This window comes from Phaethon aethereus (assembly GCF_964289735.1).
Source record: "Phaethon aethereus genome assembly, chromosome: 13".
In the NCBI taxonomy this organism is placed as follows: domain Eukaryota; kingdom Metazoa; phylum Chordata; class Aves; order Phaethontiformes; family Phaethontidae; genus Phaethon; species Phaethon aethereus.
Window position 1 is genome coordinate 20,389,618 of NC_138589.1, and position 11,011 is coordinate 20,400,628.

Genomic DNA, 11,011 nt, shown 5'->3' on the forward strand with positions numbered 1-11,011 from the left:
CCACAAGTCCTACCTGAGACCTGAGCAAAAAGGGGAGCCCTGCCCCTAGTCATGCATCCCACCTCTGCCACATGATGCTGTCCCACTATTTCCTACCCAGTCCCTCCACACCCACCAGTTGTCTCCTCTTGGACATGGCTTGGAAGCCATTTGGTATGGGAGCCGTGCTTCTATTTTTATGGAGCAAGGCACAGGGCAGTCCCAAACCAAGTTCTGGGCTCTGAGACATGATGGTAACGCTAAAAATAAACAGCGCAGCCGGGTCCAACAAAAGGTACCTCTGCTCCCACCGCTCTTCCGCGGTCTTGGGGTGGAAATTGAAAGAGCCTTGAATACGTAGCAGGTGGCTCCATGCGTGCACAAGATGGTGGTTTCGGAGGAAGGACTTGCACCAGGACATCTGGGGAAACCGCAAGTGGTGATTATGGTGTCCCAGCCTACAGCCCATCATGTGTTTCACAAGTGGGCACATGTTGTTCCAGTGCAGACCACAGCAGGCACCTTGCTCCCACCTCCCCCCTGCCAGGCACCTCACCCATGGCTACATGAGTCTTCCTCACACTGTGAGGGAGCACCAAAGACAGGATTAAACCCTGCAGGGAACACCACGATCACCCTCAGGAGGAGCAGGAAAAAGCTGGGGGTGAATGCTGATGGCGTACCTGCAAGGTACAACCCCCACCTCCCTGACCAAGCATCCCGTAAGAGCTTACAGGAGTTGGGGACTTCATCGTACTCAGGATCCTGATGCGTCCTCAAAAATCTTGGTCTGTAGCCATCTCCGCTCACAAGCGCCAAAGCCAAGTGCGATAATGCCTGCAAGGGACATGCACAAGGGCACAGGCAGGACCGTGAGTGTCCCACCAACACAACTGGGGCATGTAGAACAACTTCGCCATAGAGTGGGGTGCTCATAGCATAAATAGCTGGGGATGCAGGGTGTTCCTTAATCCTAATGTATAACCACAAAGTTTCAGCTGGTTCTCCCGGCTCAGAGCACTTTTTGGGTGCTCTAAGCTGTGTTGTCTCCTGTGCACCTACTGTTCTTTGGGACAGAGGCTCTAACTGCTTACCCTGGAGGGATGCAGGGGGATCACCTTCAAGTCCCATGAGAGCCAAATGCTTATTTTAGGGAGGCCTCATTAGGAAGGATGAGTTGCTCACCTCAAAACAGCTAGGAATCCTGCAGCCAGAACAGCAACCTCCTAGAACAGAATTGAGCTGTGGTCAACTCACCCCAGGTCAGGGTCCTCACATCTTAAACTGTGCCCTGACCACACATTCATGCTTGGGAAGGTCTCTATCACTAATAGAAAGAGGCAGAGCAGCAAAAAAGCAGCTGATCTGCTTTGATAGCCAAGCAGGGAGGACAGCTTTGCATGCACCTCCTCAGCATCTCCCAAGGAGACTCAGTCTCCAGCTGCCTGCATCTCCAGCCATCCCCTTCACAAGTACCTATGCCCTCCAGTACCACAGGTATTGGGGTCTGCCCCAGACAGCTGGAGCTTCCCTGCCTGCACCCCTTGGCAGGGCTGACCCAGAGCACCATGGCAGAGCCTGCTATGGAGAAGGAGCTGGTGTTCATATGTGTCCTTCATGGAGGACAAATCAAACATGGTTCTCCCCCTTTTCCAGAGCCTCTTGGGGTGTTGCCTTTTGAGATGAAGGCAGGTGAGGGCGTGGATGCTCAAACTCCCCCATGAAACATTGACTGTGTTGTTCGACCAAGAGAGATGCTCCCTTTTTGCCCTTGGTTCTCCCCAAACACCTGCCTCCACTAGACCTGGCCCATGAGAAAGGTGGAAGGAGAAGACAGTGGGGAAAAGCTCCACCAGGCAACGAAGGGGGAAGAGACTACAGTATGTCTTTGAGCAGGACCATAACTAACTGCCTCCCCATGCCGTGACCTTGGAGCATCACAGTCCAGGTCAATGCTGTGGCAGATGAGCAGGGACCCATCTTCATGCTCCCTTGATTCAGAGGCCAACAAGCAAGACCCTTTTCCTCCCTCCACTGCATTACAACATTTTGACTCCTTCCCCTCCTGCCCCAGAGATGGGCAGTTGCAGAGCAGGAGGGAGGAGACAGCAGAGGCTTAACACAGACCCCACCACAGGGAAGACGAGGGCAGGAGCAAGTCAGAGATACCAAGCTCTCCCCGCCAGCAATTTAACACCCCACTCATTGCAACCAAGAACCACATTGCAAGAGAAATACAAAATATAGCACTTTAATTGCAAGAAGATAAAAAAATTACCAAAAAATTTAATAAACCTCAGGCATAAAATAAATAGGCAGCTTAGTAGCACACACATGCAGTCCTGGTTGTCAGCTGCAAGGTACAAGCCCCATGCCCAAGCAGCACCCTGGTGCTGGGTGCACACACAAAGCGTGTTAATGAGGATTTACACATGGATGCCACTGCCTGGTCACGCTTGGGAGAGACCAACATGTGCATTTGGGACGGTGAAGCCAACCTACTCACGCTATGCTGCGGTCTTTAATTTTAAAGATATATTTATATAAACTCTGTGTTTAGTTTGGAAAAATTAAGATTCCTAGGTTCTTATATTCAACATTTACATATATAATCTCTGAATTGGTTTCCAAATACTTTGGTTGACAGACATATAAACCTTAGAGCAAAAATAAAGAGGAATTTCTGAAGGTTCTCCTCGGAAGGCACACCCTATGCTCCATCAGCAGGTCTCTTTGGGGAAATGAAAACCTGATTTCTGGAAAGAATTTCCTACATTTGAGCATTTTAAGGCTTTTTCAAGAACCACCTCCTACCAAATCACTATTCTCAGCAAGGTCTGAGTTGCAGACTGCTGGGGCAGGTAGTTATAGCTGTTGATTTTGGGTTTCTGCTTGACTGGCCATTAACAAAGACAACACAAAGCACTCCCAGCCCTGACCTTCCCGCACAGCTCAGACACTCCCTCCTCCCGCTGCCATTAGCTAGAGACAAGGGTACCGGGACCACCCTGCTTGGTACAAAAAGTCATTTTTAATCAGTAAAGTGTCTGTGGGACAGACACCAAGCATCCAACCTACTTTCTCACGGCAATTTTTACTGCTGTATTGATACAGACTCTGGAGTGTAAGACTCAAAGAGCAAAAACCAACTTTCCAAAAAGGGGAATTTAGGCATCAGTGGGACCAAACTGGGTCTAGATCAACCCAAACCACCAGGCTATGTCTGCAGAGAAGGAGGCTCAGACAGCAATCTGCTGGTTTTCTCTGAAGAGAGGCCGCTGGTGCGTCCCACAGATGTCCTGGAAGATCCTGTACACCTGGTCATGCTGGGTCTCATCAGCTATGGGGAGCATGGGGCTGCTGCTGCAGGTCTTCCCAGCCTCCTCCACCACCTGCCTGACACACAGCTGCTCCACCTATGCAAAAAGAAAAGTCATGAAGATGCTGAATAAAGAGAAACCTCTTTGGGCATCTCCCACTGCAGCCACCCACCCCCACCAGCCCAGGCAGCAGCATAGGGGGTGGGAGCGACACAGCAGAGCAGTTGTGCCCAACAGACCCAGGCGGCCAGGTCCAGCTAGGCTGACTTGTCCAAATCCACAAGCTACCTTGACAAAGCACTTCTAGGAGAACAGAAGCAGTGACAAGAGCTCCTCTCCCAGCAGAGCTATAGGGAGGTGAGGACAGTCTGGGAGACATCCCAGCACAGAGTGATCCTCTGGTGCAGGCACCCAAGGCAAGAAGTTGTCACCAGGTGAGAAAGTGGTGCAGGGAGGCATAGGACCAGTCTTTGAACTTGTAAAATCCCCTCCAGGACCTCACAGAGTTGGTGGGTCTCTGCTTGCTCAAGGGTGGATGCAACCTACTATGCCACGTCCCTGCTGCCGCAGCCCTGTCAGCCCAAGGGGGTCCCACACTGGCTGCAGGCTCCAGAAAGACCCTACACATTGCCCCAAGGCACTGAGATCCCAGAATTGCTTCAGCTTCTCCAGGGAGAAGTTTCTTGCCAGAGCCACAGGGACTGCTCCTCTCATCCTATCCCATCCCCTCCTTCACCCTTCCAAGGGTTTCCCAGCCCCACTGCTGCCCACCGTGGTGGTTCACCACATCTGTTGACTGCTCAGCTTGAGGCTGCCCCTTAACTCAACCATTCCAGGGATTTATTCCCCCATTTCCCACAGGAGAGGGCAGAGGTCCCAGTGCCAAGAGGCAGGAACAGGAGGAAGAGAACAGATTTCCTCATCATTTAGAAAAGCTTTGTTTGCAAACACGATCTACCCAGATCAGCCCAAGCACCTCTCAGGAGGCTGTGGATCAGCTTATGCCACCCCAATGCTCTGTGGCTCCAGGGGTTGAAGCTAGAGCCCTACTTGTGAGGGAAAAAGGGCAATATGGTCCAGACAGAGGGGGAAATTCAGCAGCAGAGCTCCAAAGGGCAGCCCTCCATACCTGGACAAGGATGAGCTTACACCGCAGGGGTACAGCATCTGGGAACTCCTCTCCGAAGCACAGCATGACTCTGCTGTCCGGGAAGCGGCCCTGGTTGTTGTAAAACTGCTGCAGCTCTGCAGGGAGAGGGGAAACAGTTGGAAGCTGCCTGCCGCAAGCTGCCAGCGTTTGCTACGCAGCTTTGGGACCAAGCACCCTGCTGTGGAAGAAAGCTGGGGGCTCAAGAGAAGCTAGCTTTGCTATGCAAAGCCTCCAACTGGGAGGCAATTAAGTGACACAAAACACCAGGTTATTCCTTCCTAGATCTGGTAGCATCAGCTACTCATCCAGAACACTCGGGTAAGCCATCAGTGATGGGCAGTGATGACTTGGGAGTGCTCCAAGGCAGAGGCCTCCACCCTTTCAACCCCCATCGAGTGGATGAAGATAAAGAGGGGAACATTCCTACAAACCTCTGAAGAACAAGTTGGTGTCAAATATCTTCACCACTTCATCCCGGTCCAGTTTGTTGGGCCTGTCCTTGTAGACCATGGTGTTCCCGCTCCAGAAGACCCTGCCCTGGCACAGCCTCTTGATGAAGATGCCCTGCTTGTTGCTGTGCAGCAGGACACCCCTCTCCAGGTGCCCAAAGAGCTTCTTGGTGATCTGCTTCTGGCGGTCATTCTGGATGGCGTCGGCCGAGGGGAACCGCACGTGCTCCAGGGCATCTGGGGCGTAGAGCTTCTCGCCGTGGCTGGAGGGCTGGCTGAGCGAGATCCGGCAGCCCTCGATGCACGAGGTGGTGATGTGGCCCACCAGCCTCCCGCCATAGTAGAAGCTGATCACCATCTGGGAGTAACCTGGGAGGTGATGGGCATATACGTGACCCATCAGAAGACAAATCCTGCCTGCTCTTCACCGCATTGCCCAAACCCTGTGAGAGCAGCAACATTTCCTGGAAGCAAGTCTCACTTGATGGAAGAGACGTCCTATGGGTAGAGGACATCTCCTCCAGCACTCAGCCTGGTAGCAGCGCCGATCAGCAAGCGAGAGCTGCCAATACTGAACCCATTCCTCCTGCCTTTGCCCCACACCCCCTTGCTGCGGGAATCGCCCCACACCAAAGGCAAGGCTGATCCCCAGCATCCCAGAGCAACCCCCCGTGCCAGGACCGTGGCCACAGGATACCGGGCAGGATGTGGCCCTGCTCAGCATGCAAACCCTGTGGATGCTCAGGAGGGCACAGGACCTCCCAAACCCAGAGAAAAGCCTCCCCCAAGGTGGGGAGCAGAGCCAGAGCCACCTTCTGCCACCACACAGCCGCAGCCAAGCTCCAGAGGCACTTTTGATGGCCACAGCCATGCAGGAGAGCCGCCTTACCCGAATGATGCTGCTCATAGCCAGAGTATCCGTTCATCAGGGGCAACGCTGTGGGCAGAGAAAAGCCAAGCTGTGCCTGCGTGCCCAGCTCCCAAATCCCAATCCCCCCCTCTCGCCTCCACCAGCCCCCAGGTTTCTCTCCCAGGCACATCAGACTTCCCAGCTCCCACACAGGAGATGCCAATACTCCCAGGTGGATTTAATCTTGTGCAATGCACACTGTTGGGTGCCTGGTACCAACCACAGTGTTCGTAATTAGTACTTTAAGCATTCTTAATAAGGAAAATAAAATACAACTGTTGTCCACTATCCATTGCTGCACAGTAAGTTTCTTCTGCCCCAGACAAATCTCAGTCCCGTTACACACACCACACACTGCCAGCTACTCACCAGGGCTGGGCTGCTGCACCCACCAGTCAGGTATCAGGGGGTTTCTGCAGGTCTCCTGGGGGGGTGAGGGGCTTCTCTTGATGATCCCCAAATATTCATCTACACAGGGGGGCTGTGCGAGGCCAGACACTGAGATCAGAGCAGGTTTGAGGCCGTGGGCAGCCGCTGTGCTGCACAGAGACACTCGCAGTGCTCGGAGAGGGTCCAAATGGCAATGCCAACGGGATGCCAGTGAATTTTTTGGTTAGAAAGGGCAAGTTTAGCATTCCCCAGGCCGTACACTCAAATAAGACCCTCAAGAGCTAGCGAGCAGAAGCAGCCCAACGTGACACGGCCAAGAAGGCAAACAGGGCTGCAAAACAGCCTCCGTCCCCCAGCAAAGGTCCCGCGCGCCTGGATGCGATTCCAAAGCACGAGCCATTCATCAGCAACCACATCCTGGCGCTGGCTGACACGAAGGAGCTGCGAAACCCGGCGTCACTCGCCAGGCTGATCCCCAGAGCTTTGCAAGTTGAATTTTAGGAAGGCAACACTTCATTGGGCAACCACCCACTATCTGTCCACCTCCAGCCAAGGCGACCCGCAGCCACGGTGAGGGCTTACCTCTTTAATGAGGTCATCAATTGCAGAAGAACTGCAGTCCATCTCCACGACGTCATTCAGGCTGCTCCCGTTGCCAATGCCTGCTTTGCCTGGAAGGAGAGGCCGGGATGCAGTGAGCACACACACACACACTCCCAGCCACAGCTCATCTTGCCACCGGGTTTTAGAAACCCTTCACCCCGTGAAAGTTATGAAACCGAGAACCACAGCACAGCCACATAACAGCACCTCGGGGGGCCTCGCAGCCCCCTCCAGCTCCACACAGAGCTGCTTTTCAGGACCAAAAACTGCTCCGGTGCAGTGACCGGCAGCAAGGTGAATCAAAAATCCAGCCGGTAGCAGAGACAGAGCTAGAGCAGAGGGTTGGGGTTTTTTTTTCCCCCCCCTCTAAGCACCCCAGAGACCAGGGCTGCTGCTGCTTCTCCTTTTTCCGCCAGCGCAGTCGTGCTGCCGGTGGGAACCTGCAGTACCATTTGCATAAGAGCAGCACAACCCCCTGTGTGAACACGGCTGGAAGAGGCCAAGATGCTAAAGGCAGATTTCCTGACAGCGAGGTTTTTTTATTTTGCAAGTTTTCTGCTTAAAAAAAAAGGAAAAAGCACACACACGCCTAACCACAAAGAGAGATATACTTAGCGTGACCTGCACCACACCAGACATCACAGCAGCAACTGCTCTCCGTGAGACTACTGCTACGCTAATCAGTGCTGGCAAGAAAGAAGGGATTTATTGCAGCTCCCTGACATCTGCCCAGGGCAGGGAGGACAAGGGGTTGGCGTTCAAGTGCCCCCCCTGCAAGGGGGGGAAGGATTTTGGATTTGCCCCTACAGCATCCTTACAGGATGGAAGCTTACACAACGCTGCAGTTATCCCCTATTTCCTAAGCAGCTGCTTGGAGGGAGAAGAAAAGAAAAGCCTGTCCCTCCTCCTCCCCTCCCTGCCATGGCGGTAACACCGAGGACATCACCTGCAGAGCAGGACAAGCAAAGCGTCGGCACAAGAGCAGCGCCCGGCCAGGAAGCTCTGCTCAGATGTAGGTCAGCAGTACGAGCCCGCGGTTACTCGCGGGACCAACCTGCGCCGGGGTCGGTCCCTCAGAGCACTCACATTTCTGTTCCTCCTCCGGCACGATCCTGTAGACCTTGTAGGGCTCGGAGATGTCCAGCTGAGACCTGTCCGTCACCTCCTCGAAGTCGGGGCTCTTGTTCAGAGCGCAGCGCAGCCGCGTCTTCCACGTGGCCGGCTCCGCTTTGTCGCCTTCTTTGAACTTGCCTTTGAAAACAGCCCAGGCCTAAAAAGAAAGCAACAAAAAAATCCTCCACGTCAGCTCTGCATATTCCCTCAACCCTCTGGGGGTGGGGGTTTGAGCATTTCGCTCTCGTCTGCCCCTTGCACCCTCTCAACCATCCCACGTGTATTCGCCACCTCACTGTGCCAGGAGAGCTGCCATGGGGGGGGACGTGTGCCTGGGTGCTGAGCAGCACCACCCACCCCAGAGATGCACCCAGGGTGCAGGAAGGGCTGCAGCACCCAGCTTTTAAAAAAGCAGAGGTGCAGGTCATAATACACGGCTTCATCTCTGCACTGACAGGTCAGGAGCTGCTGGGGATGCGAGGAACCACTGCTGAAGCAGTGGTGTTCCTAATAACCTGGTAACACCTCAAAAAAAAAAAAATCAAAATAAACATCATTGTCCAGCTCCTGACTAGTAAGTGAAAGCTGGTTTCTTTTTCAACTCAGAATATCAGTTGAGCTTTTGGTGGGAGAACACATTTTACCACTGAACAGAGACTCACAGAGTAATGGAGAGCAGAGTATGTATAATGGAAGTAGCAAAATATATGATCATCTATAAAAATAAATATATATTAAAACCCCCGTATTTTCAGATGGCTAGATTCAATGCCATCCTCATAACCCAGTGCTCCCAAACCAGCCGCTAACCAGCTGTCCCTGCCTCAAAAGTGAACTCGCTCACCACTGCGGCTATTTGGAAGTGGGGGCAGAGGGAAGGGAATTCCTGGGGAAGAGCCTGACCTTTTTAGTTTGGGATGGAATTTTCCAGTTTTTCCCCAAAACTGGAAATCCCCCCCTTTCAGTGAAATCCAAAACTTCCTTCCCTCCTGCAAAGTCTTTTTTTTAAATAAGTTCAGCCTTTTATCAAGAATAGGCTGATAAGAGGGTTAGAGCAGGTGAAAAGGAGCACATCAAGCTCCTTCTCATGTCAGACCAGGTTTCAAACATGCTGAAAACAAACCTAAAACTGGTACCAACATTTAACAAAAAGGAACAAATATCCCTAAAAGAGCCTGGGCAACCAGTTGTGGGGTGAAGCATCTCCTGCAAGGGTCAGAGATGCAAAACCCACAAAGAATAGGGACATCTCCCTCCAGTGAGACTGTCAGCAAGGAAAAGACAGCACTGCAGAGCCCAGGAGCCATGGAGAAAAGGCATTAACCATCTGTCCCTACCTTGAAAATAGAGGCATCCACCTCCTGGTTGTAGTCTTGCTTCCCAGCATGTTTCCACGGGATGCGGAACATGGTTTTCTCCTCGTTCTCCCAGATGAGCCCAGGGTACAGCTCGCTGTCAATCTGCTCGATCAGCCACTGCCGGAGCCGCCGTCCACCGCTGCGGTCGCACATCCTGGATGGAACGAGAGGTCCAAGCCCTGTTAGCTCTCCCAGCACGGTCCCACCACAGCTGGGGTACGAGCTGGGCGTCACCCGCAGAGACAAGCAGCTTTCGGCTGCTCTTCCAAGTCCCACGTGCCAACGTCTGTACATTAAAATCCACCCTCCTGCTTCTTTTATAATAAAAAAAAAAACAAGGCAATTTCCTCTGAATTACTACAAATGCGTCTTGTCACAGGGGTCTGTCCCGGAGGAGACGACAGCCCCTCTCACCAGGCACTGCCTATTTGGGGAGCAAGCACCGGTTCCAGGCAGCACCCAGAGTCACCGCAGGGATGGGGGCCGCACAAAAAACCCTCTCAAACAGAGAACCAGCATGCAGAAGGAACGGGGTGAAGCCAAGCCACCCTTGCTGGGGACTTCGGGTCATTTTTAGCTAAAACTGCTGGGTGACTTCATGGGGAACCCAGGAGAAATCTTCTCCCACCCAGCTGAAGCAAAGTGCCAGGCTCAGCGCTCCTGGCATGCCCTGTCACCTCCATGGCAAGACCTGCAGGGACTTCAGGAGTTAATGGCCCAGCAGATGTGACCAGCAGCCCCAGGATCAGCCCTCCAGGCCTTCAGGCTCACAACCGTCCTCCAAGTTTTCCTGGACTACCTCTCCATCATTTCTTTTTTTTTTTTTTTTAATTTACTGCCCCATGGGAAGGTTTTGGGGTGAAAAACGAGGATGCTCCCAGCACAGCCTGAGACCTGGTGGTCCCTGCTTTGCCACGGGCTCACACCCTGATTTGGTGGCTCAGTGCCACCAAATTCTGTCCCTTCACCATCACCCTCCTGCCACACAGTGGGACACACAGACCTCCCCGGCCACCCGCTGCACAGCCCCTGCTTTTAAGGGTGCCCACAGCTACCGCCACCAGCCGAAAGATCACCAAGGGCACAGCTCTGGATCCCAGCTACCCCTCCAGAGCTGGATGTCCCAAAGCACCAGAGGGATGGGGCTCGGCACAGCCCCTCCGCAGGCTCCCGTGCCCAATGCCTTGCACCCGAGTGACGAAGAGCCTCGGGAACGCTCCCCGAGAGAGGACTCTCTTCTAATTTGGCCCGTTTTCTAGAAAGCCTGTTCCCATTAGTGGCAGAGGGCAGAGCTCCGTATCTCCTCCACGAAACGAGCCCTCCAGGCTGCCACTCGCAACACCAGCCAGCACACGCAGGATGCGGCCACGGGAGTCCTTCCCACGCAGCGAGCTGCGCATCGACCCCACGCCAGGAGGGACGAGCAGCCGGAAAATTGAGCTGGCAGAGGCAGCACCGCACCGTCCCAGTTCCAAGCCCTCCCCAGCCCCGGCTTTAGCCTGGCAGCAGCGTGGGCAGCCATCTCCCGCGACCCCAGCACCGGGCTCAGCCCTTGCGCCCCCGCACGCACGGGGCCGTGGGTACCGGACTGGGGTGTCCCGCACCTCCAGCGCCCCGCGCACCTCCAGCACTCCCTTCCCTTGCACCCCGCGGCCATGCCCCACACCCCGGAGGCGTGCGGGCAGCACGGGGTCATCGCAGCCGCCGATACCTGCGCTCCGCGCCGCTCCGCGCCGCCG

The 11,011-nt window shown here is 54.1% G+C and overlaps 1 protein-coding gene across 2 annotated transcripts; it reads right to left on the minus strand.

The window, feature by feature from the left end:
* Positions 1–3,218: 3,218 nt before the first annotated feature.
* Positions 3,219–10,703, minus strand: IRF8 (interferon regulatory factor 8; the record flags this gene model as incomplete). Of its 2 annotated transcripts, none has more annotated exons than XM_082005584.1 (8): positions 9,252–10,703; positions 7,888–8,071; positions 6,781–6,869; positions 6,197–6,289; positions 5,788–5,857; positions 4,881–5,267; positions 4,429–4,544; positions 3,219–3,395 (listed from the first exon to the last, which is right to left on the minus strand). In XM_082005584.1, exons 1-8 carry the CDS (start codon positions 9,564–9,566, stop codon positions 3,219–3,221), a joined length of 1,431 nt encoding a protein of 476 aa, XP_081861710.1. In that variant the 5' UTR covers positions 9,567–10,703. The 2 variants fall into 2 exon arrangements, with proteins under 2 accessions (XP_081861710.1, XP_081861711.1); XM_082005585.1 differs by having other exon boundaries at positions 5,788–5,835; positions 6,178–6,289.
* Positions 10,704–11,011: the final 308 nt, after the last annotated feature.